This window comes from Carassius carassius, chromosome 44 (assembly GCF_963082965.1).
Source record: "Carassius carassius chromosome 44, fCarCar2.1, whole genome shotgun sequence".
Classification (NCBI taxonomy): domain Eukaryota; kingdom Metazoa; phylum Chordata; class Actinopteri; order Cypriniformes; family Cyprinidae; genus Carassius; species Carassius carassius.
In genome coordinates, this window is record NC_081798.1 from 3,946,614 (window position 1) to 3,972,373 (window position 25,760).

Genomic DNA, 25,760 nt, shown 5'->3' on the forward strand with positions numbered 1-25,760 from the left:
TCGTGCCCTGCGCCTGTGAGAGTAGGTCTGTCCTGATCGGTATCTCCCACGGAGAGCCGTCGAGGAGCGAGACTAGATCTGAGAACCATACTCGGCCCGGCCAGAACGGGGCTACTAGTAGTAGACGGGCCCCGTCCCGGCGTACTCTCGCCAGAACTCCCGGGAGCAGAGCGATAGGGGGAAAAGCGTACAGACGAAGCCTCGGCCAGGTCTGTACCATAGCGTCCAGTCCCAGAGGAGCTGGATGAACTAGAGAGAACCAGAGGGGACATTGCGATGTCTCCTGAGTCGCAAAGAGGTCCACCTGGGCTGTACCAAATACTCTCCATATCTGCTTCACCACCTCGGGGTGAAGCATCCATTCCCCGGGCCTCGGCCCCTGTCTCGACAGTATGTCTGCTCCCACATTCAATCTCCCAGGAATATACGCTGCTCTGATCGAGAGGAGCTTGCCCTGGGACCACAGAAGGATCTGGTGTGCCAGCTTGTACAAGGGGCGCGAACGCAGACCCCCCTGGTGATTGATATAAGAGACCACTGATGTGTTGTCGGTGCGCACCAACACATGGTGACCTCTCAGGTCTGGGAGGAAATATTTCAATGCTCGATAGACCGCTAGTATCTCTAGGCAATTGATGTGCCATGTTAGATGGCGACCACTCCACAGACCGCGGGCAGGGTGGCCGCTCATGACCGCACCCCAACCGGTGAGGGACGCATCTGTCGCTAGCGTTACACGGCGACAAGGAACTCCCAGCACCGGGCCCTGATTCAAGAACCAAGGTTTCCTCCACATGTCTAAGGCACGAAGGCACCGCCGCGTGACCTTGATAACTCGACGTGGATTTCCCCTCGGGGAAAAGCCCTTGGACTTGAGCCACCACTGTAGGGGTCTCATGTACAGCAGGCCAAAAGGTATCACGTTGGACGCAGCTGCCATCAGCCCTAACAATCTCTGGAATTGTTTGACAGTGAGTGACTGGCCTTCTTTGACTCTCTCGACTGATGTGAGGATCGACTCGATCCGAGCAGGAGACAAACGTGCCTGCATCGTGGTCGAATTCCACACTACGCCTAGATAGGTGGTTCTCTGAACTGGAGAAAGTACACTCTTCTTGGCGTTTAGTCTCAAACCCAGCTCCCCCATGTGTGCGAGAACGACATCTCGATGTCGAGCCGCCATCTGCTCTGATTGAGCTAGGATCAACCAATCGTCGATATAATTTAAAATGCGGATGCCCTGCATACGGAGGGATACCAGAGCCGCATCCATACATTTCGTGAACGTGCGGGGTGAGAGTGCGAGGCCAAAGGGAAGTACTCGATATTGATAAGCTTTGCCCCCGAAAGCGAACCTCAGAAACTTCCTGTGTTGTGGAAGGATGGATATGTGGAAGTATGCGTCTTTGAGATCTATTGTGACAAACCAGTCCTCGGATCTGATTTGAGCTACAACCTGGTTGACAGTGAGCATCTTGAACTTCAGTGACATAACTGAGCGGTTCAGGAGACGCAAGTCTAGGATCGGACGCAACCCCCCATCCTTCTTTGGAACTATGAAATACCGGCTGTAAAATCCGGATTCCCTGTCTAGAGGAGGGACCACCTCGATGGCCTCCTTCCTTAATAGGGTATTCACTTCTTGTTCCATAGCCAGAGCCTGCTGGGGGCCGACCACAGTCGGTGTAACCCCGTTGAACTTCGGTGGTGGATGACCGAACTGAATGCAATAGCCTCTTTCTATTGTACGCAGGACCCATTGAGATACATTTGGCAGTAGCTTCCACGCTGCTAAATAATCTACTAAGGGAATCAGTCTCTCGAGACTGACCTCTGGTGTAAGAGGCCCCCGAAGGGGCGGCGAGCATCCCAGCTCCGCTACGCTCACGGGCGGAAGTAACTGCGAGTGGCGCTCGCTGGAGGCCGCTGCGCCCTGAAACTCTGGCAGGGTTGGCAGACCGACCTCCTGAGGGTACTGAGGTGAGACGGGCACCGTGTAATGAGGTGAACCGCGCTCTACCCCAGCAGGGGCTACCCTCTGGATCCTGGCGTCAGGATCTTTTCGTCGAGGACTTCTGGGCTTCGATGACAGATCTTAAATCGGCTTTCGCCCTAGAAGCCCCCGACTCAGAGCGTCGTTGCCCTCGGTCCCGACGTGGGGGAGCACGAGTGGCGACGCTCTGCTTCTGCGCTTCCCGGTGTGAGGAGCCGGTATGTGGCGTGGTCATCTCCCGCCCAGATGCACCACGAGAGCGACGAGGGAGGAAACTCTGGAACGCCGCCACCTGCTTGTGCGCCTCCTGGAACCTGTCGACGACAGTATTAACTGTGTCGCCGAACAGGCCCGAGGCTTGAAGCGGGGCGTCCAGGAGGCAGACCCTGTCTCGTTCTTTAATTTCTGACAGGGTCAGCCACAAATGCCTCTCCGCGGCCACTAAAGCTGCCATAGACCGCCCAATTGCGCGAGCGGTCTCCTTAGTGGCGCGGAGGGAGAGATCAGCGGTCTTTCTGAGTTCTTCAATCTCTTCAGACTTAATCCCCTCCCCCTCATCGACATCTCTCAGCAGGTCAGCCTGATAAGCTTGCAGGACTGCCATAGTATGAAGGCACGCCCCAGCCTGACCTGCTGCCACATAACCTTTGCCCACTAGCGATGATGTAACTCGAAGCGGCTTAGTGGGCAATGTCGGAGCCTTTAGAGACGAGGCCGAACCGGGTGACAGATAGCCCGCAAGCGTCTGTTCAACCCGTGGCATCGCTCTATAACCACGCTCTCCCAGCCCCATCACGTTGCCATAATATAGTGAATCAGGGCCAAAGAGGCGGGTCGAATACGGGTGTTTCCACGATCTCGATAACTCATCATGGAGATCGGGAAAATATGGAAGGCTCCGACGTGGAGGTGGTTGCTTCGGCCGCAGAAAGCGTTCGTCTAATTTGCTTCTCTGCGGCTCAGTCTGTTTTTCAGCAGGCCAGTCGATTTTTAATTTATCTACTGCCCGCGTGACCACCTCCAAAAGCTCCTCATACTGGGGCGACAGGGGTGGCGAATCCCCAGCAACAGTCTCCACATCGACCTCCTCGGAGGACGAGAGGTGAAGAGCTGATCCCTCACCCTGGGGGGAAGAAACCGACGAGCGTGCTTCCGAACCCAGGGTTTGGGCGCCGGATCTGGCAGATGAGGAAGGAGATAAGGACTGGCCCGTCTCCATTCCTTCTGACAGATCCACCTGCGAACCCCACGAGTGCAGCAGCCGCTCTGCCTCGGCAGAAGCGGGGCCAGCACCGCGAGGAACGCTGGTGAAGGCTCCCTCCTCGAAGAGAGCCCTCCGGGATCGAAGCGTCCGCATTGGCAAACGTTCGCAATGCGGGCAGTCGGCCCCCTCGAGAGCCGACTCAGCGTGCTTCGATCCCAGGCAAGCCACGCACAGCCTGTGTGTATCCCCACTCGTAATGTAGCGAGTGCAGGGAGGAACACACAGTCTGTAACGCGGCTTGGAATCGCCCTTCAAATGTTTGGTCTTTTGCTTCTGCTTAGGCATATTGAGCTGTTTTAGCGATCTTTTTAAGCTAAGGGACAGACAACAATAAATAGGACCAACAGGACAGACTTTTGCACATGCACACACAGAGCGCTTGCTGACAGATTCGAAGCTGAAGCCAGCTGCACGGCACGTGCTTTTATAGCTTCCTGGTCGCTACGTCACCCCGCCCGTGACGTCACGCCTTTCCGATGGACTGATTGCACACGATATTCAGAGTCGGTCTCGTCAGGGACGTTCCCCAAAAGCGTTTCGACGCAGCTCGAGTTCCTGAAAAGGAACAAGTAATTCTTTAGTAAAATTATGCTGACCATGCTCTTCTGTGGTCCATGTGGCGCTTTGACTGCCAGTCCAGTAGGTGGCAGGAATGCCGTTTTCTTTTTCTTCTGCTATTTTAATGGTGGTTGGCAAAACAACATTAAAAGGTGCATTTCTACCTCCTTAACTGCTTAAAAGTAGGTGATTTCAGAGAGGTTAACAATATCAAGTTAGCTTTGAAAACAAAAGATCCCACCCTCCATCCAAATCATTCTCCAAAGCCACGCCTCCTCCAAAACACATGAATGTGCACAGACAGACCAGAGGTTAACCAGCGACACGATGAGAGATGGTATTTTGATATTGATATGGAAACTGATATTTTGAAAAATGAATGACCAGTTTGCCAGTCACCAATATGTTGTATTATCTTTGGGATTTTACTTTCAGGGGCGATAATTAGTGTTTCTGTTTTGTCAGAATTCAGAAGCAAAAAGTTCTCACATAACCCCTGTTTGATACTAGTCAGACAGTTGATTAAAGAAGACAATTTATAGAACTCAATTTCCTTAAAGGAACAATACAGCTGGATATCATCCGCATACAGATGGTAAGGTATGTCGCTAAACTGACTAATTATGTGACCAAGAGGAAATATGTACAAGAGGAACAAGATAGGTCCCAAGACAGAACCCTGAGGTACCCCACACGACAACTCTGCAGTTTCAGACATAATCTGATTCACATAAACACTAAATTGAATTTAATTGAACAGAGATGACATAACTGAATTCAATGATGAACTGCCTTTAACTATCATTTTTTCATTATTGACACTGTTTTCCTAATGAATGTTGTTCAGTTGCTTTGACGCAATGTATTTTGTTTAAAGCGCTATATAAATAAAGGTGACTTTGACTTTGACTAAAACTTCTACCAGACAGGTAGAATGAAAACCATTTTAAAACTGATCCAGACATGCCAACCAGATCACAAAGTCTATTTATCATAATATTATGATCAATAGTGTCAAAAGCCAAAGAGATGTCCAACAAAACTAGCACTGTATATTCTTTCGAGTCAGCTAAAATCAAAATATCACTTGAGACTTTAAGTAACGCCATTTCTGTGGAATGTTTTTTACGAAAACCAGACTGGAATTTGTCAAATAACTCTCTTTTATTTCTCTAGAAAAAGCTTGAGTTTAAGGTTACTGTTTATTTTACATTTCTCTAAAGTTCTTATAGGTCCATCTCCTCCTCTTTGCAGTGTCTCTGGTCATACTAAGCTGCTTTTGTTGTGCAGAAGTCTTTGTGTTGTCCTAGGGCATTACTGAAGGTTCAGTTTTCTTCATTGGTTCAGATTTGACTTTTATCAAGTTTTATGCCTACAGTCAGCCTCTTCCTCTTTCTTTATTGCTCATTCTCAAATCTAAAAATAACCTTTCCATAAAAGTCTAGATTCCCTGTGTCATTTTGAAGTTTCATGGCCCTCATTTGTGTTGTCAGCGGCAGCAGTGTGACATCAGCAGTGATCCAATTTACATTCACATCCCCTATTTGACTTGGAAATATGTCACATTATGGAAGTAAAACGGATTGTAAAGTGGAACCTATAAAATGTCTTTTGGAAAACATTCTTCTTTTGTAGATTTTTTTATTTATTTATGTTATTTGTTTGATATTTTGTTACTTAATAATAAAATGCATTTTTTATGGATTTAGCATTAAATAACTTGTTCACTAATGGATCCCCTGCAGTGAATGGGTGCCGTCAAAATAGAAGTCCAAACAGCTGATAAAAACACCACAATAATCCACACCACTCCAGCTCATCAGTTAACGGTGGAGAAGCTGCATGTTTTTAAGAAACAAATTCATCAAGACTTTAAACCGTGGCAAAAATTGTTTTCTCTTTCCGTTATATCACTTTCTCCAGTGAAAAAAATCTCATCTGGATCAGAAGAGAAATATGCACAGATCAAGCAGTGTTTACAAGTGAAAACAAAATACATGTGTGGAGACTCAAAACTTGACTTTTATGGATTACGGACTTGTATTTTGGCCATAAGTGATGTATTAAAGTTAAAATGGCTTAATAATGAATTTGTTTCTCACAAACACACAGCTTTTCAATTCACATGATGGACTGGCATGGTGTGGATTACTTGTGGATTATTGTGATGTTTTTATCAGCTGTTTGGGCTATTATTCTGACGGCACCCATTCACTGCAGAGGAACTGGTGAGGATATATTTCTCCAAATCTGTTCTGATGAAAAAACAAACTCATTTACATCTTGGTTGGCCTGAGTGTTAGTAAATTTTAAGCAAGTTTTCATTTATTCCTTTATTTGTATAAATACTTTTAGTAAAAAGGTTTTTGTTTTCACTGAAACATCATGGCCTGACAAGCTTAATTTGTTGCCAGGCATGTGCACATTTACAACTGGCATATTAAAACTCAAATCGCTGGGCTGAATAACATTGTCAGTGGTCTTTAGTTCACTGATAGACTTAATCTGTGTTCGTACATGTGTATTATCAAGTGCTCTATTTATGGTATGATTATGCCAGCCAGAACTCAGCAGTGCATCTCTTATAGACCGTCCTAAATGGATCTCTCCTGGAGTGGAGCGGCTATTTCCATTATGCTACATTTGTATCTCACGCTATTATTGCTCAGATAGCACTGAAAGATGCAGTTCTGTTCTGGGTTTCTGTTACAGACCTTGATGGGTCTCCATTTACATTAATGGTCCCATTTTGCTGGATAAAAGCCTGCTGAGTTTGGCCTGTAGCTTAGAATGGCGGATCCTGGATCACTCGCTGTGTTTGTGAAAACACCTTTGCTTAATTTTTTAGTTGTGTTATTTTGGTGTTTATGGAAACAACCTGCACTTTAGAAAAAGGGAATTACATTTTATCCATCATAAAAGGTTTTTTGGAATCGCATATACTAAGAAATTATTTAGAATCCACATAAAAAACATGCTACCCCTATCAATATTCCTGCAAAATGTTATCCAAACTAGTATTTTTTTTTATATTTGTCATAAAATAATTTACTAGAAAATTATTTTACTGTTTGCTATTTATTCAGTTTACAGAAATTGATGTAGTTTATACTTCTGAATTGAATTTGCTTGTTAATTTAACAATTATTGTCAAATTTACAGTCCTTACGTACATTTTCTATTTGAATTGGCTACTATTATAGACTCTGATTATTTTGTTGATTGCATGCTTTATTTATGATGTTGTTTTTGTTTATTTGTTGTTGTGTCATCTTTTTACTTACCGATGTTCATCGATTGTCGCTGTTTGCGTGTTTAGGGTCCATATGATTCTATATAAATGATTGCATATAAGATTTGCTTTGCCAGACGTTCTCTTGGGGCAAAGATTGTGCAGTTCTTAATAAATAAAAGTTATGAGTTATGATTAAAAAAAATGTGATTTTAAAAATAATAATAATTTGCTAGTTGATAATTTACTGAACAATAACTCTTGCCAGAACAAGATTTTAGGCTAAACTCTAGATTTATTTTTTTTGCTTTTGCCCATTCAGGTGTGTTTTTGTATATTTTGAAAATATTACAAGCGAAAATGTTCGAAACTGCACCAGTTACAAAACTTTCCACTATAGTGAGCAAAAACCCAAATCTGACCGGCAGTCAGTCAGTCATTATTGAGTCATTGGTAAAGCAATTTGGGTTTTCAAAGATAAATGTTGTCCATGAATCCTGGATACATGGCAGCTGTTCATTTCCTCTCTGATTATACCTTGATTATTAACTTTCTCAATAATTAAATTATAACAGTGTATTCTTCAGCCATTTCCAAACATCCAAAAGATCCCAGCAGAAATCTTTGAGTGCTCCTGAAAATGCATTTCCACAGTTCCAGTTTTTTTTTTTTTTTAAAGAGAAGCGTTTCAGATTCAGTGTGGTTATTCCATCCATCCCAAATCATCAGCACACCATTAGGACACACATGTGCCGGTAATGCTATGTTTGGCAATGTGTTTAATATCTCATTTTTCCAGTATATGTCCATCAGCACATCTGCCTCTTTCATATAATTCCACTGCACGGATCTTCTTTAACAACTGAAGTTCACATGAAACATCCTGTATAACCATCTCTCGGTTATTTTGAGCAATCAAAATAAGCACTCTGACCCTTCGGGACCCCAGCTGTGATGGCTTAAGGCCTTCTGATGTCCTTCAAATGATTTGCCAGTAGCTCTTCTCCTGGCTGATGGTGACAGAGTGCCATACCGCCACACAGTGCTGCGTAATCTAATAGCGGGGCCAGTGCCGGCCGGCCCACTCTTACCCTCCGCTCGCTCTCATATGAGGAGGAGGGCTAATGTAATCTGTTCAAGCCGCTAGAATCAGCCGGTAATTAGATTTGTCTGTTCATGATGTGTATGTGGAGGACTGACTCATCTTTTCCTTAAATCTCTGCTGCACAGGAATGTGTCAAATAAACTCTCGGTTTGCCATTGAACTTTTCAACTTGAGCAGTGGAACCAAAAAAGGCACTGCTGTGAAGGTGAGGTGTTGCTTTCATGATTCCGTCCCAGTACACTTAACAAATGGGACAAGACCACCCATCAGAGAACCTCTACAGTGCTGAAAGGATGACATCCTTTTGTAGGCCAAAACCTGGAAATGATGTAGCATTTTAGCACTCCCAGTTCCATCATCCTGAAGTTAAGGTTTTTTTATGGGCTTTTGGGTAAATGCCTCAAATATAGTTTGTGGTTAACATAAACTCAAGATATTTTCATCTTTTATTCTATGACATAGATACATTAGTATACCCACTGTGATTTTTTTAAGGGTTTAATGAACAAAACTGGACTCTGAAGATTATCAGGAACATTAAACGTCATCACGTCAAACGGGTATCCATTAGTCCACTTTTACAGCCTGGTTGTGTTGACTCTTGCAGACTATTCTAACTCAAACCTTCATGGAAAATGCTTTTTAAATTAAAACTGAAGGAACTGTCCCATAGTGGTGATATTAAAGTCTTGTTACAGTGTTGTAGTTCATTAATAGCCTGCCTTTTGCTTTTTACTTTTGGTGATTGTATTTAGCTAGGCATCAAAATTCATGAATGTTGTATCAAAATGTTTTCATGTGTAAGAATCAAAAACTTTTTTTGGTCAAAGAGATTAAATTTTCTCACAGAGAGAAATACTTTTAACTGGGCTTTAAATATAGGCATAACTAATATAATATTGACTTATTTGATAGTAATTCTAAAAGTAAAAACATACTAGATTGTTAACAATCTAAGGGGATTTGAAATGTAATTTTAGAGTAAAAAAAACGTAAATTGACATTACCAGAATTCTGTGCCTGCGTGACGCTTCACATCTAATGTTTTTTCATTAATATATATATATATATATATAATCAGTTATGTAAATTAGGATTTTAATGTTACATGTTATTAAATGAATGTTTATTCCATTTTTTTTAAGTGTTTCATGTGTTCCCTTGATGGTGTTTTGTATTTTTATGACATTATGCACCTTTTAAATTAGTATTTACTTTAGCTTATGAAAAATGATTTGCTTGTTTAGCTAGCATTCTCTTTACCACCTGTGTTTCTGTGGTGGTTGTCAGTGTTTTATAAAAGTTCAAAACTGCTTATGATAATTCAGTAAGTCTTTTCTGTAAATTTTAGTTTAATCAGAAAAACCTTATGGTAGCATGTTTTTTTACAGTAATGTTCTGGCAACCACAAGTGTTTTTTTTTTTTTACCGTAAATTTAATGGATGGATGGATGGATTTATTAAAAAATTGGAGGGAACATGGATTTTTCTTAATAATCTAATTGATTAATTTACTGTTTTTGCTTTTTAAATAAGTGGTAGGTCTTCTATTAGATGTCAGGATATTGCTAACACAGATCCCGATATACCTTGATGCCTTCCTACCGCTATAAGAAGGTGAGACTACATTTTTCAGACACAGCCAATTTGAAAAGAGATAATTCAGACCTTATATGTTCCCTTGGTGACACCTGCAGGAGGCAAGGATATTTTATTTTTTTTGCAAGTGACATATTATAAATCACAAATTTCATTTACATTATAGTAGATGTTTTGCCAGTGGGAGTCTTGTAGTCGCCGAGCAGCTTTGAGATGAATGGGATTGCTAAAGGGTTGGTTTCTCCAGGCATTCTGGAATCTGCCTGGCTTATGATGTACTCATGCAGTACTGCAAAAATCCAAAAGGGGGCGCACAACATCAGCAGAGATAGGCTACTCACTGGAGGCTGAGAGTTAGATTCAGGTTCACAGTTCACCCATGATCAGATAATTAATGAAACCTTATAAGATGCCGTGTATCCTTTCATTATGCTAAATGGAAGCAAACAGATGGGATTGATTTCTAACTTTTTTTCGTGGCAAAGAAGTCACTGAATGTTTACTCTGCATGGTAAAGTGAGGACCTGAAATGAACTCCGTGGTTATAAATTGCTCATAATCCTCTGGAGATGGTCTTAATGTTATGATATTTGTCTGCATCATCAGAGCCTTTGTGTGTGGGTGTGTTCAGTAATTTTATAGCACATCTGTCGATGCGCAGTCTTTTCTAAAGCACTGCTTTCATGTGTGTTTCATTCGCCAATTAGTCTCAATGACTACACATGTTTTTAAAAGGATCTTTTTGTGAAAGTCTCAGCTTTTAAAGGACTAAAGTGAGATAACCCTAGGATATTAATTTCAGTGTACTGGCCAGTCATGGAATCCGTATCTGCAGCAGTTTTGAGCCAGCAGGCATTTAAAGTTTACAGTTGGGCTTCATATGGGACTTGATGACCTTCACAAGCTTCATCAGAGCAGGCCTGTCTGCAGCTGCAGAGACATTTCACATTCAGCTATGTTCTGTGTCGGGGACATTTACTTTTACAAGGAGCATGGGGCTCACGGTTTCTGTGGTTACATGGACCCTTGAAATGTGCAGGTCTTAAAAACTAGTGCAAGATGTTGTTTTTAAGACGAGAATGTTGAAAGTGTGTTGAGGGCTTGATAAAATGCAGAGCCTGCAGTTATTAATACTATAGCGGGAGAGTTTACTGAGCTTTACATACAAAATGAAGTGGATCATTACTACTATGCATTGTGCATCTTTCAATTTAATTATTTTTTACATTTCACACACTCACAAACACACACACATACACACACACACACACACACACACACACACACACACACACACACACAGTACAGAAACCTTATAATTTTAAATGTTTTTAATGAAGTGTCTTATGCTCACTAAGCCTGCATTTATTTGATAAAAAAATTGAGTAAAACAGTAATGTTTTGAAATGTAATTACAATTCATTTAAATAAAAATAACCATTTTCTATCTGAATTTATTTTAATATTCAAACAGAAAATTAGCATAGTTAATTAATATTTAATATAATGGAATATTTCCATGTGATCTTGTGATGAACTTTTAAAATAAAAGTTATAGTTAATAAAGTGCCAGAGGTGGATGAGAGCGTATTTCTGAGTCTTAATAGCAATATTTCCAAACAATCACAAAGCAAACATAGATTTATTTGATTTATTAAGACATTGTATTCGACTAAGTGAGGAGTAACACCTAACCTGAAGCAAAACTCCTGTGAGAAAGTGTTTGTATATTTGCGGTTTCTCCATCTCATCTAACGAAAATGCTCAATTAAAGCTTCAGCTGCCGTCCGACAAACGTACAGCTCTGTTTGAAGCTTTATTGGAAAGGTTTGCTTGTTCCCTCATGTATAGTTTTACACACACACACACAGCGGTTGCTGGCCGTGTGCAGCAGATCTTTCAGGAAAGAAAAAACAGATGTGGCCTCTTGTCTCTGTTAGCCACATCTCTCTTCAGGCCAATATACATTTCCAACTGACTGCTTTTAAGAAAGTGACCTATTACGCTGACAGATATATTTTTCAAACATTGTCCGGACTTGTCAAAAGATTTCCACGAGGGAGAGTAATTTGTTTGTGAACAGTTTATTAGCAACAGCGGAAACATTTCCTCTCAGAGCGTCTATTAGGGCTTTCAGTGTATGAATATGACTGCTGATGGATCTTATGCAGCAGTGAAGGACGAGATAAGACGATGTCTGAATGAAACAAATTCAAGTGAGAGAATCCAGCCATAGGGTCAACTCCAGTGAGTCACGCTGCCCTCTGCTGGCAAACACTTCATGTCAGGCCACTACGAGTAAAAGTAGTGTGAATCACATCTTTTCTGTCTATATATGACAGAAGTATAAGTAGCACTGGTATATTTGTAGCAATAGTCAACAATACATTTTATGGGTCTAAATTGTTGATTTTTGCCAAAAATCATTAGGATATTAAGTAAAGATCATGCTCCATGAAAATTTCCTACCATAAATATATCAAAACTTAATTTTTGATTAGTAATATGCATTGGCAAGAACTTCATTTGGACAACTTTAATGTAGATTTTCTCAATATTTTTTTTTTTTTTTTGCAGATTCCAGATTTTCTAATAGTTGTATCTCAGCCCAAATATTGTCCTATCATAACAAAGACATTAATACTTTTATTCAGCAATGATGCTTTAAATTGATTAAAAGTGACAGTAAAAACAGGTATAATGTAAATCACTGCAACCACTTTTCAACTCTGATAATATTAAAACATCTAAAACATCTATCTATCTATCTATCTATCTATCTATCTATCTATCTATCTATCTATCTATCTATCTATCTATCTATCTATCTATCTATCTATCTATCTATCTATCTATCTCATTGCAAACAGTGAGCATTTTGTCTTTTTCAAATTTGTCATTAAAATATTAATGAATGAGCAAGTCCTAGAGTGAGATAAACGCTGTACTGTAATGCTTGTAATATTATCTCTAAAATCTTTCTCATTGATTTTCATCATAACATGTCTTTACTGCAAAAAATAAAATAAATAAATAAACAATTAAAATACAATAAACTAAGGAAACTTCTCTTATTCAGATAGGCACATGCTGTTTTTAATATCAGCGAAGTTGAGTCATCAATCTATTTTAATATCGTTGTATTTTATAATAAACAAGCACAACTTTTTTGTTAATATTTAAATATTTTGTGACATGCATGATTGTGATGTACCTTCCCTGTTTTGTCTCCTCCTTTCTGTATACTGTTTGAGGTATAATCATTTCACAATCTCCTCCACAAGTCATTAAGCTCTCCATGCTCCATACATATATGCATAAAACTCCTTTAATACATGAGCACCATTAATCTCTGTAGCATCTTTAAAAGCAGAATTAAACTTTCATTTGTATTTTTCTTTGCTATGTGTCCGTTGAGCCCACAGCCTACTCTACTGCTTAAATATTAATCAGTGCTGAATCACACATTGAGGACTCTCTCTCTCTCTCTCTCTCTCTCTCTTAATGTGCACATCCGTCTCTAGCAGTTTTACACTTAATACAGCAACAAGCACCACCCCTCTTCTCTCATTTGATGATTTAGCCTGGATGATGGAGCGCTTGCTGTGATTTTACCATGCATGATCACTGCCCTTGTTCTTCCTCGACCTGCATTCCTATCAACCAATCTAGTTTTTAAGGTTTGATTTAGAGATTGGTTTTAGGCTAAAGACTTGGGTTGAACTGTTATGAACCTACAAGCTTCCTCTGACGTGTGGTATAGTTATTCGTTTTAGGATAAAGACTATGTTTATTTGTTAGGAATGTTGTGGAAAAAGAACTTGCCCTAGTTGGTCACCTTAAAGAACTACTAGCATGATACACTGTAATTTTCCCCTCCAAAGTTGTAAATAAAAAGTATTTGGAGTATGTTGAATAGTAGTATGCTCTATGCTCCGCTTCTCTCAAACGCGTTGTTTTCTACAAAATTCCCTCCTTCAGACAAGCGCAGTCTGCTCTGATTGGCCAACTGACCCAGTGCATTGTGATTGGCCGAACACAGCAAGCACTCATCAGAAATGTAACTCCCCTTTCCATAATCCCTAGCTTCATCTTTCAAAATAAATGTAAAGACAGTTAATAATGTGATGAAGCTCGTATGTGTTTGCAGTACACAAGCCGAGGACGGTTAAGACAGCTGACTCAACTGTGTGACCCTGTCTCTCTTTCTCTAACACATGCACAACATGCAAAACTCTGCATTTGAACAGTCAATAGCAAATACTTAAACTAATAAGAAAGCATACTTGCAGTATCTGATTCAGAAGCGTCTGAAGTCAGAATGACCTTCTCTCCTAGGTTCACGAAATGGTCGTCCATAAAATGCGTTGCTGTTCTGTTGTAAGTAATCTTAAAGATTCCTAAATGCATCTACTTTCGGAAGGCCAAATAAAGTGCTTTTGCTTTAGCCTAGATACACACAGCATCTCCCTGACATGGCTGCTTCAACTCTAACCGGTTACTGAAACCACACCTTCTTTCTTTGCGTGAACATGTGGGAGGCATTATGCAAATATTTCCACATAGTGACGTAGACGTGGGGGCGTGTTTGAATGAGCCGTTTTAGGGGGGCGTGGCGTCTTAACTTTGATAAATAATATCTCTTTGGATTTGAGATTTAGTCTACTTTACAGATCTACTTCATGCACCAAGAGCTTGTAACACTCCAAAGAGAAAGGAAAAATTGAAATCGGATCATATGACCCCTTTAAATTACAAACTAATTTTTTTTGGTATAAATAAATGCCTAATGTTATAACTGAATGACGTAATATCGTAAAATACAGCCGAGTTACCGTAATGATTGTAATATTACTCCTTAACCTTTAGGGAAAAGTTCTGGTAAGAGCTGGCATTTAGTTTTTACCGTAAATTTACAAACAGTTTTATATTGCTGTGCTCAGTTTAGAACATTGTAGCGTGTCACACACCCACACATCTCTGCAATTATCATTCTTTATCTAATGCGAACTGTAGTTAAGTTTCATTTCATTTAATGGCCTCCTTAATGGGCAATATCTCCAAAGTGTGCAGGTCCAGGCGGTCCCTCTCGCCGAGCAGCTCCGCCCCGCAGTCGAGGACAGACAGCGGAGAGACCGAGACATGTGCTGAGAGAGAGACAGCGCGCTGTGGAGGCAGGACCGCTCGTCTTTAGGTAGGAAAGACAGAAAATGTCATTTCGCACTTGTGAGAGCGTCGTCGGTCTGTGAGGAACAGCAAGTTGTTGACGCGAAGAAGCGACATTTAAAGCGCCACGGCATCAACTTTGCGCGTGATGCGGCGCGCGCGGGTTCAGCATCGCGTCTGTGAGAGCACCGCGAGACCGCAACCGAGATAACTTTCACACGGCAGTTCGTCACGGAAGTGTAGGCTACTTTTTCCTCTCATTGACTGCTGATAAAGAAGACCGACTCGCTTCAGGCGGCTTCAGAGAGAGGAGACGCACGGACCGCGCGCGCGAGTGTGGAGTACCGGCAGGATTTTTGAGCGCGCGCGTTCGCCTGAATGGATGCTTACGATCTGGCCACTTTTTTACGAGTCTGAGAAAAGTTTTTGAAAGCCGCTGGAAGGAAGAATGGACGCGAAAAGCGAGCATTATTGAAGTTTGACACGCAGCGCGATCTTCATGGAAACATCTCAAGCTATGGAGGTCGAGATGCTGGATGGACCCTCCGTGAGAAGTTCATTCGCTGAGCTTTGACTTTACTTGTATTCCTTCGCTGAAGAATGTGATCCGTGTGAATAAGACTCACCCACACGTGATCGTTCTTCTTAAGCGCACCTGTTATTATTAACTGAGCTTGTAATTATCTCCCCGTTTGCGTTGACATTATGGACAAGAACTCTATTGCGTATCAGATGGAGTTGACGCTTTTCATGGTCGTTGTCCTGTTTTGGGTCACCGTGTGTGCGGATGACAGTAAAATCATTTCAGACCGGTATGCTGTGTACTGGAACAGCACGAATCCCAGGTAAGAAACACCTCGGTTCATCAGGAGTCCATGGGAGTCGAGTGTACCTGCTTCTGCAGAGTCATGACTGGCAGGAGTTCTTTCAAACTACAATCAGGGCAGAGTTGTGCGCTTTTTTAGTTGGACCTTTTTATCTAAATATATACTTTTTATATACCTATATTTAAATTAAAAACCAAATATATTTATATAAATATACAGGTGATTCTTCAATTAGGTAAACTTGTGACCCTCCAGTGGAAAAAGGGCTTTTTGTGAACAACCATTATAACAGTTTTAACAGATTACAATTAAAAGTTTATTATTATTATTATTATTATTGTGCATCTTTAGTGAGTTTTTCCTAATTTTAAATAGTTTAAAATCTTTTAAATGTTGCATCTGCAATGCTTTATCTACATTAGGCTCGTCCTCTACCTAGACATTTAAATCTTTACTTTTCCCTTTTCCCCCAAGAACCTTAAAAATTCAGTTTTGGTGTATTCATGTCAAAGATTCAACACCCCAATATTTTCATTACCATCTCGTTGAACAAATGAGTTTCCTCTAAAAAAAAGTTTCTTACTAGTTATCATGCACATAAAAAGTCCATAGTTTTTTATATTATTCTTCATACATTAAAAAAAAAGATATTAATTTAATGGCAGTGTATTTTGTGCTTACTCAACATTTCTTCACAAATTTAGAAATATCATTACCATCACACATTATTAATTATACTGAAATCCACTTGAAATCTGATCAGGCCATGCTCAGATTTTTATTGTAGTACATGTTTTATTATAGATCAACATACATTTTAAGTTAGTGAAATGTATCCAATTGAAAAATGACCATATATTTAATTTAATTGTATTTTTATATGATCAGATCTGGTACAAGTTACGTAACTCAGTCTGAAACATGCAAAGTCCTTCCTTTGAGTTTTTCATGAGTGATTTCACACAAGAAACAATGAAGATTTCAAAACACACACAAACAGGCCTCAACTGGGCACTGTTTTAACAGCTTGTGTGTTCCATTTGAAAGTACTTACAGGGCTTCTCACAAAATCAGCCTCTCTATGAGCACATTGTAACTTTTATTGCACACTTACTGTTTGACACTGTTATGAGTTACTGAGGACTGTATGCTGCGTTACATTATGTGCCGTTGGTCCGTAGAGTTGATAATCACCAACATTATGCTAATGAATGCCTACTTTTATATCTTGTCAGCTTTAAAGACACTGTTATTTTGTTTTCCATTCTTTCATCATGGATGTTCCTGAGGTGGGACCAGTACTCTAGACCTTTCTTTTCATATCACCATATGGTTTAAATAGTCTAAGATGAAGCGGCCCTTTCCGAACACCCCAGCACCCCTCATCAGAGCGCTCTCCGAGGCCGTTTCTGGCAGAGGACGGAGCTTTGTGTAACCACACAGTCAAACATTACATGCCAGAGTTTTAACCAGTATGAGTAATTATTGAGAAGTCCACAGATGTTTGTTCACATCAGTAGTTCTGTGAAGAAGTTTTTTGAGCTTTTGTACTTTGTGCTGGGGATTGTTGCTTTTTGTATGTTTGCATGGAACGGGTTTTGAGAAAAACAATAGATTTGAATTTAGGAATCATTTTTACTTGCGTACTGTTTTTTTCCAGTTAATCGCAATAGAAGAAACAAAGAGTTTCTGTTAATGAGTGTATAAAAGTTTTTTTTTTGTTTTTTTTTATTATAAGAAAGTGATTGAACATAGCTTTAGTCTTTATAATGTTTATGGGCTTGATTAAAAAAAATGGCTTATGCATTATATAGAATAAGTTACAATAATACATTTTATATATATATATATATATATACATACATGTGTGTGTAATTTTGTAAAAATATATTAGACCCCTCCACCCTTTAAAAAAAGCAAAATTATTCACAGATCTAAAAGAATAAAGGTTAAAAACGTTTCCTGCTTCTGTATTCCATGCGTCAATACATTCAAAAAATTTAAATTGTGAATACGGCATGTCTGGATAATTATTTTTTTCTATATTTTTCCACATGTAAGTTTGTGTGTGCTGTGTTATGTCAGGGCAGTGAAATGTTTGTTCAGCTAAACTTCCCTCTGAATGTGTGTGTGTGAGAGAGAGAGAGCTCAGGGAAAAGCATCTCTATTATTAGGTTGTAGAGTGTTTTAACCCATGCTATCGATTTTACCGGTCAGCCCGTAGATCTATGAGATATACGTATCAGATCTTCCAAGTTTGGATTTTCAGAAACCCAGAGCAGATGTGCATTGTAGCTCTGTTGATTGGGCTTGGTTGTTTGAAGCCCTGCGAAACTGAAATTAGAGTTCGCTGGCTTCATTGTGATCTGTGGTTTTCCTGCATGCCACCATAAAAGCCAGCGGTTCTGTCTGGTGTGGTTTGAATCAGGCCCTGACGGTTTGAGTCTGTTACGTGGCTCAATTAGGAGTGTGAGACTGAAATGACTTGTGCTAAATGACCCCAATCAGAGCATAAATAAATACACTGAAATACATTTCTGCTCGGTATGAGTTGAGCCCGGAGGTGTCGATTTAACCCTTGTGCCTGTACGGTGAGGCCTTATGACGAGGCTGGTAGCTTAGAAGAAGCAGTTAAGGTGAAAAGTGAGTTTTCATGTAGGGTACGCCATCATGCAGATTGCCCGTGCAGCACTTTCGGACAGTTTCAGAACGGAGCTATTCAGGTCTGAAGAGTGATCATTTTCATGAATCCTTGCATTACATTAGTTTAAGCCATTTAGTGGACGCTCTTATCTGTAGCGACTTTAATTTCATTATTAAAAAGCAGAACCACATGGCATACTCTTTTATGGATGTTTTGCTAAACATTGCAAAATTTTTATAGTTTGATTATTTTGTATTTTATTTATTAATGTTATCAGTATTTTATTTAATTATTCTTTTTAATTAAAAAATATTAAAAATTTGAATTCATCAATTAAATAAAATATTTTTCATGTGCAGGTAAAAAATGTGCAATGGATTATTTTGATTTTTGATTTTTACAAATAAAGATTTTTAAACGGCTCTCTTTTAACATCCTGTTATGATATCCATATGATATATTTTTTTTAATCCACTATAATAAGAAACAATTGTACTTGAAGGGAAAACTTCAAGCTCCTTAAAGCTAAACTTTCTTCTTTGTATGGTTTTATTTTGCTGGCTTTTTGTCACAGTGTAATTGGTTCCTCAAGGTTATGAGGGATGTCTGGTGTCAGAGGACTCCTGTATGAGGGCAAGACACAGATCTGCCTGTATGGATCCACATGGATTTTATTCTCTTAGGGTCATTAACCTCTATTGTGATTAGAATGCCTGAAATGAATGACTTCAATCTTGACCTTGGCTGTTCGTGTCAAACTCCAGCTCCTGTAGGTGGCATCGCACCATGTTCTGCCCCAGTTTACCGATTTGTCCGCCATTTTGTGAACCCTCACACTTGCCTCTGGAATATGGTGCAAACTGGAGACAAAAAATGGAGTATGGGGTTAATGCAGTCATACTATGACAACTTACCAGGGATAGTTTTTTTTCTTTATTGTTTTGTTAGCAGCATTTTGAAACTTTTTTTAAAATAATTTTGTTACCGTTGTAATAATGATCTAGTTTAGTGTGGAAAAATCCAAGTGCTAAATGTCGTTAAATATATTATTTCAGTGACAAGTTATCGTTGTAATAAAGCCTGTCTTTTTAGACACTGGATTTGTTTGCTCAAATAATAGTTTTGCATCAAAAAGTGTGCTGAATTATTATTTTTATCTGTTTTAGTTCTCTATTTTATTTCTATGTGGCAAGTCATATACAGGTGTACCCAGTGCCCAGTTTATTGCGCCTGACATTAATAGATTTTTCTGTTTTAGGCAGCACTTAGAGTTAAGTCAGCTTCCACTTCTTTGTTTGTGCGTTCCTTCCGTACGTGTGTTTATAATTCATTTCAGGCAGCTGCAGGGTGGCAATTTACAGTCTACTTTCATCCAGACAGAAATACCTCAATTTTCACAATGCATGACCGAGTGTTTCTTCTGCTAGGACTGTGACCTGCCGTCCTGAGGGTCAAGGGAACAATTTTGCCTCTTTGTAGGAAAACACTCTGAGAGAAAACCCATTCCAACCACCGATTCGCCATCCATCCCGTGACTTATTGCAACTTTAGCATGAGATCGCCGTTTTGTTCGGCGGTTTAATCAAATTAACTCATCCATTAAAGTGTATAAATATAATCATTGTTTTTTTTTTCTCAATGACCCTCGTCCATTAATACGCAGTTGCAACAGTGAGGGAAAGCACTTAAACTGACAGCGCTCCGGGAGCAGTGAATTCGTTAGTTTTGGAAATCAGATTACAGTGGGAATGACGGTCAGCTGTGTCCACTTGCTAAAACAACAGTGCGTCTTTTAAGATGGGTGCATGCAGTCACGCAGCCTCTCTGGTGCTGCGTTTCTATGAGATTACGGGCTACTTCAGTTGTGGAACTGTAGGGAGAAATTCAGTTACTGAGGTCTATAGGTCACCAGTTGTTATAGCTATAATGCTTCCATTCGGTTTACAGCTGGACTTCAGAGTCATCTGCTAATGATTATCAATGACAGAATGTTTCATGAAACCTTTTTTTCCCCCCTAAATACATGGCCGAAAAGGGAATGGAGCCCTCGCCGGGAGTGAATAATGCAAATGGTCTGACACCATATTGCATCAAAAGGCTCTAACATATAATTAAAGTTTAAAGTCAGCAGTATGAAAGACATTTTGTAATCAGTACTCTAGGTTCAAAGTTGTGCTAAATAAAATGTCCCAGAATCGGCATATTCAGTTTTCACCATTAATCAAAGTTACATTACTGCAGGCTAAAATAAAACATCCCGCTGCTTCAGTCACTGAATGGTGGGAAACCGTTGTGCTTCTCTAAATTTGTATTGCAGGGTAACATAACCCTCTCCGCCATTATCTGCACTGTCCTGTCACCCTGCAACAAAATGACGGCTTACACGTGAACATTTACACAGATGTGACATGCTATCCAAACACTTTTTTGCACAAACAGACAACAAAAAACTAAAATTCAACGTTGATGTTTATTAATGCATGTTTGGTTGTGTTTTAAAGCTGAATATTTGAAGTGTCCTCGAGTCGTTCGAGTAGTTAATTTGTTTACGCCGGGTTGTTTTTTAAAACAGTGTTTTATTTGGCTTTCGTTCTTTTGTTTTAATAAATGCATTAGTTTCTTTTGTCTGCTTTCAGGAAGTTTCGAATCACTCAGTTTAGTCAGTACAAACTCTCTTATACTAAGCTGCAGCCGAAATGCTTTCGGCACAGGCGTCATGACGGTTAGTTTTCACACTTTCTTGACGCGGACACAAACAAGAATATATTCCCAGGACCTTACAGGGCACCTTATCACCCCTGCGTCCTCACCTCTTTGTGCGACAGTTTATTTTTGTCTGTTTTTATACCCAGCAACAGCCCCAATCACAACGACACCCTGCCTTCTGTATTACTCATAAATTTTAATGCCTGACCCACATTCACGCAGCATATTGGCAGTCACGTGCATCCAGGGAGCTCAAACTTGGTTTGAGGTAGGTGCTCTTTCATGGGTGGATCTTTCCCCCGATGGAAGAGAAAACGAATGATTTCAAAGCAGTGTTGCACACCGGTTTTGGTTTAAATATCAAATCTGAGGACTGGGTGTTTGTGTAAAGTCTTCTTGTTTTGCTTTCATCCAGGTGCCATTGAGTTCTCGGTCAAGTTAGCTCGGGACGCTCCTCTCTCTCAGGACCAAGGCCTAGTCTACAGTATTTATGAGGCACAGAGTGCCAGGAAGCCCTCCCTCAAATGGAATGGTGTGTTTTTAAGTGACGTGAGATGCTCTATTTATCACCAAACCTCTTTCTCATATGTATTGTGGTTCGAATTGGCTTTAATTATTATTATTTTTTATTAAAAATAATATATTGCTTTTTTACATTTTTTAAAAAAAAAATGTAAAATTACTACAAGCATGATTTTTGGATTTTTTTTTTAATCACATTTCTCAAAGTAATTTTTAAGACACAAGACATCGCATTGTTTAATTTGCTCATTAAACAAATGCTCTATTTAAATTCTTCAGGAACAATAGTTCTGTTGACCCAAATAAAGTCGGCTCATTATGTCCATCCTCAAACTCCTAATTTCTCTCCTCGAGTGAGTTTTATTTTATTTCGGAAATACACTCAGCTCTCCGCTAAGAAATGGAGGGTCATTTTATGCCTCAATCCTAATTTGTGAAATGGTTTCTACAAAGCCCATTTGTACAAGAGGTTTATATTTTATAATGCTTAAAAAGCCTGACTTTAATCATCTGTACTATAACGGAAAATGAAAGTCGTGCTGTAAGCATTATAGAGTAGCAGAAAGAAAATTATGTGCAATATTTAACAGGACCATGCACTCACTGTGTAAAAAAATACAGAATTGGGAATTTTAAACAATTAATTTTACTTATAAGATATTATGGCCCTTAATATAATCTAACAAAACTGAATGTTGTGTCATTATGTGGACAACTCAGTGTATCATTTGAAAGCTTCGAGATTTAGTATGCTGCTGTTTTCTATTGAGTTTCTAACAGATTTTCAAGTTCAAAATAGACTTTAAATCAGCATGCTCCTGAGATCATATTTCTTAATTGTTCTGAGAGATGAGATCATTTGAAGTTTTGAAATGTTTTTGAGGGCATAAGGTGTCAGATGTACACAGTCTGGATAGAGCAGTGCCGGTGAGAAGACTTTTGTGCTATTCTGTGCATCAAAATGGTTTTTTATTGGTTTTTCAAATGTATTTTCTAATTTAAATGATAAATAAAAATAAATGTAATTTTTTTTACGTACTATGAATAAAATTATGGCAGTAATCATTGCCAAATGACAGTAACGGTAGAATTTTTGAAACACATATGCTGTTTAAACATACGTTTAAAGCAAAATTTAAATTTTACAGTAAAATATATCAAGTGAAAGATATGTCCGCTTGCAATATAATTCTTAAATATGTGACGTAAATATTTTTAGCAATAGCCAAAAAACACTGTATGTGTCAAAATTATCGATTTTTCTTTTATGCCAAAAATCATTAGGATATTAAGTAAAGATCATGTTCCATTAAGATATTTTGTAATTAGTAATATGCATTGCTAAGAACTTCATTTGGACAACTTTAAAGGTGATTTTCTCAGTATTTAGATTTTTTTTGCACCCTCAGAATCCAGATATTCAAATAGTTATTTCTCTGCCAAATATTGTCCTATCAAACTATACATCAATGGAAATCTTATTTATTCAGCTTTCAGATGATGTATAAATCTCAATTTCGAGAAATTGACCCTTATGACTGGTTTGTGGTCCAGTGTCACATATATATAGTTATTTGATTGTTTATTCTTTCTCTGGGGGGAAAAAGATTGCTAAAATATTTTACTAAATTATAAATATCAGTAATCTGTAAATTGTATTACCACATTGATTTTGGCAAAACCCGGCTGTGATACTACATAAAAAATTGCTTAAGTAATTAAATGAAGTTTATAGGAAAATGTGATTGCTGATCTTGCAGTCACCCGATTGACTTTTATTTGATGTGAAATATATTTTATTTAGACTGTTTTGCATGTGTCGCCATCTCCCTGTAGCAGAATTAGTGCTGATGTGTTCAGTTGATTCACCTGTTTTCACTTTGCAAATGTCTCTTTTCACCAACGTGGGTGTAAAGCCACTGAACACATGGTTCTGTCTTCAAGTGAGAGGGAGGAGCTGCTCACACATCTCAGTAGGCCTTGACCTTCAAATAACTCGACATTTCTAAAGGAAAAGAATAGGAGAGCATGTGAGAAGTGGAACATTGCCCCTTTAGTCATCTGGGAGTTTTCTCTCTTGAACTGCAGATACGTCAAACCTGTCATTCTTGAAGAACCAGAGAAAATCCCCATTATGCGGGAAGTGTTGGCAGAGCAGGGACTTGGGTTTGGAAACAATCCATAAGGGAAAAAGGCAGAGCCTTACCCTGAATACCTGCTGCATGCTCACGTCCAGGGTTAGTGGGTCAGTTTTTAAATGCATGGCTGTATCACCTCATGCATGCTGCACTGCAAAATCTTAAGACGTGCTGTAGCTATACTTTGCTCAGACAGATCCAGCCCTGCATTTACTTAATGCAAAATTTTTCAATTTTTGTGCTACTTTGCAGTTATATTTTGACTTAAAAAATAAGATATACATTGTAAAATCCAATATTTATATACCAAACAAATTTTCTTTATTTATTTTTTATTTATTTATTGTTTTTGTGTGTGTTGTGTTTTATGTCTTTATGTAATACATTTTTTTTCAGTGCAAACTTATGAATTCCAGGAAATATCATATTTTATTCATACAATTAACACTGATATTATAATTAGACATACATTAACATTGCATATTGTTTAATGTCAAATATAGGCAGCTGTCCACACTGATTTTCAATAGTTGTATATGTTGTTGAGTAAGTACATAAAGATCTATGGAGATATTATGATATTACTGAATCCAAATCAGGTTTCATTATTTTTGTTAGAACAATTTACGATCGATTGATTTCATTATAGGTGCAAGTCAGAATTGAGACATTCCTATTACTCCAGTTTATGAAAGTATTTATATATATATATAATGATCATGCATTTGTAGAGAAATGCAGCTCAAAGAACAGTGTAAACTGGCAGCTTGAATATTATTAGATGCTTTCAAAATATTGCTTAATGCATTCGAACAGAGATGGTACGGTAGTTTTTGCTACGGGAGAAGCAGAATTAGTTCAGAATTTACTTTTAGTGACAAACTGTTGTTTTCTTTGTCAGGAGCAGGAGTGGACAAGCGAGTCAGTTTCTGAACCCCTTTTTTCGCTCCAAGAACAAAACCAATCATGTCTCATACTGAAAAAACTGCCATTTTAGAAGACCTCTGATGACAGGGTTCTGCAATCTTTCTTGAGAAAACTATGAAACTATGCTGCACAAGTTTATTTAGCAAACAGATGTTTACAAGTTATAATGGTGTGGGCTTATTTTTGAAAATTCTTTTTTGTTTAGGCATACACCTTAAAGTCTTTTACGAACCTTGTAGTAAAAATAGCTGTAGTAAAATTGATCATGAGTGATTTATTTTATTTTATTTTTTGCACAGCTTGAAAAAAGCACGGTGCACAAAATATTATTTGACTTGCAACATCTACAGATCCAAATTTAGAAAATGCGACACGTTCCACAGAAGCAACCCCTTTTTATGCCCCACTCGACATCTGTCACATACTATGCTGATATGCTGTAAAAATATAATAAACTTTCCCTCCCAAAGTGAAAAAATCCCTGATGTTTGTTATACCTGTATGTTTGTTACATTGAGGATCAGTTAGTTTTCTCAGCTTATTTGTGAAAGGCAAAGAGACACAGTAAAACAGAGAGAGAGAGAGAGAGAGTGTGTGCGGTACAGACTGTTCATGGAGCATGATGGGTATGATGATTGAGCTGTGTGCAGGCGGTACCGTGTATGCCCAAAACGGCCTCAGAAATGCCATGGCTGCCCCCAAATGTAGGTCACTGTGACAGGCAAAGCAAAAAATCAAATTCTTGCAAGCCTGCTGTGAAGCTGTAGTACCTTTGTTTTAATGTATATAGGAACTCTTGAAAATTTATTATTTTTTTAAAGACTTTCTGAAAAATGGGTGATAAATATTGCTAAATACTAACATTGCTAAAGTGCAATTGTATCAAAGGTTTTAAGTGCTATGTTCTTGCATACACAGGGATGTGGGTGTTGTGAGGACATTTGCGTTTTAGTCACAAATTTTTTTATACACCACTGGAACTAAATAGTGGATTTGGCTTCAGTGGGTCAGTATGTTCAGTTCAGATTTGTGCTGAAAATAAGTTTCACATAAAAACCCATTGAGAACCTCCCAGAGAA

The 25,760-nt window shown here is 39.1% G+C and overlaps 1 protein-coding gene across 1 annotated transcript in view; it reads left to right on the forward strand.

Annotated features, from left to right (window-relative positions):
* Positions 1-14,839: 14,839 nt before the first annotated feature.
* Positions 14,840-25,760, forward strand: part of LOC132126626 (ephrin-A2-like) — a 122,419-nt gene continuing 111,498 nt past the window's right edge. The window contains exon 1 of the mRNA XM_059538000.1: positions 14,840-15,762. Within this exon, the coding sequence (XP_059393983.1) occupies positions 15,623-15,762 (140 nt within the window). The 5' untranslated portion in view covers positions 14,840-15,622. The remainder of the gene's footprint in view (positions 15,763-25,760) is intronic.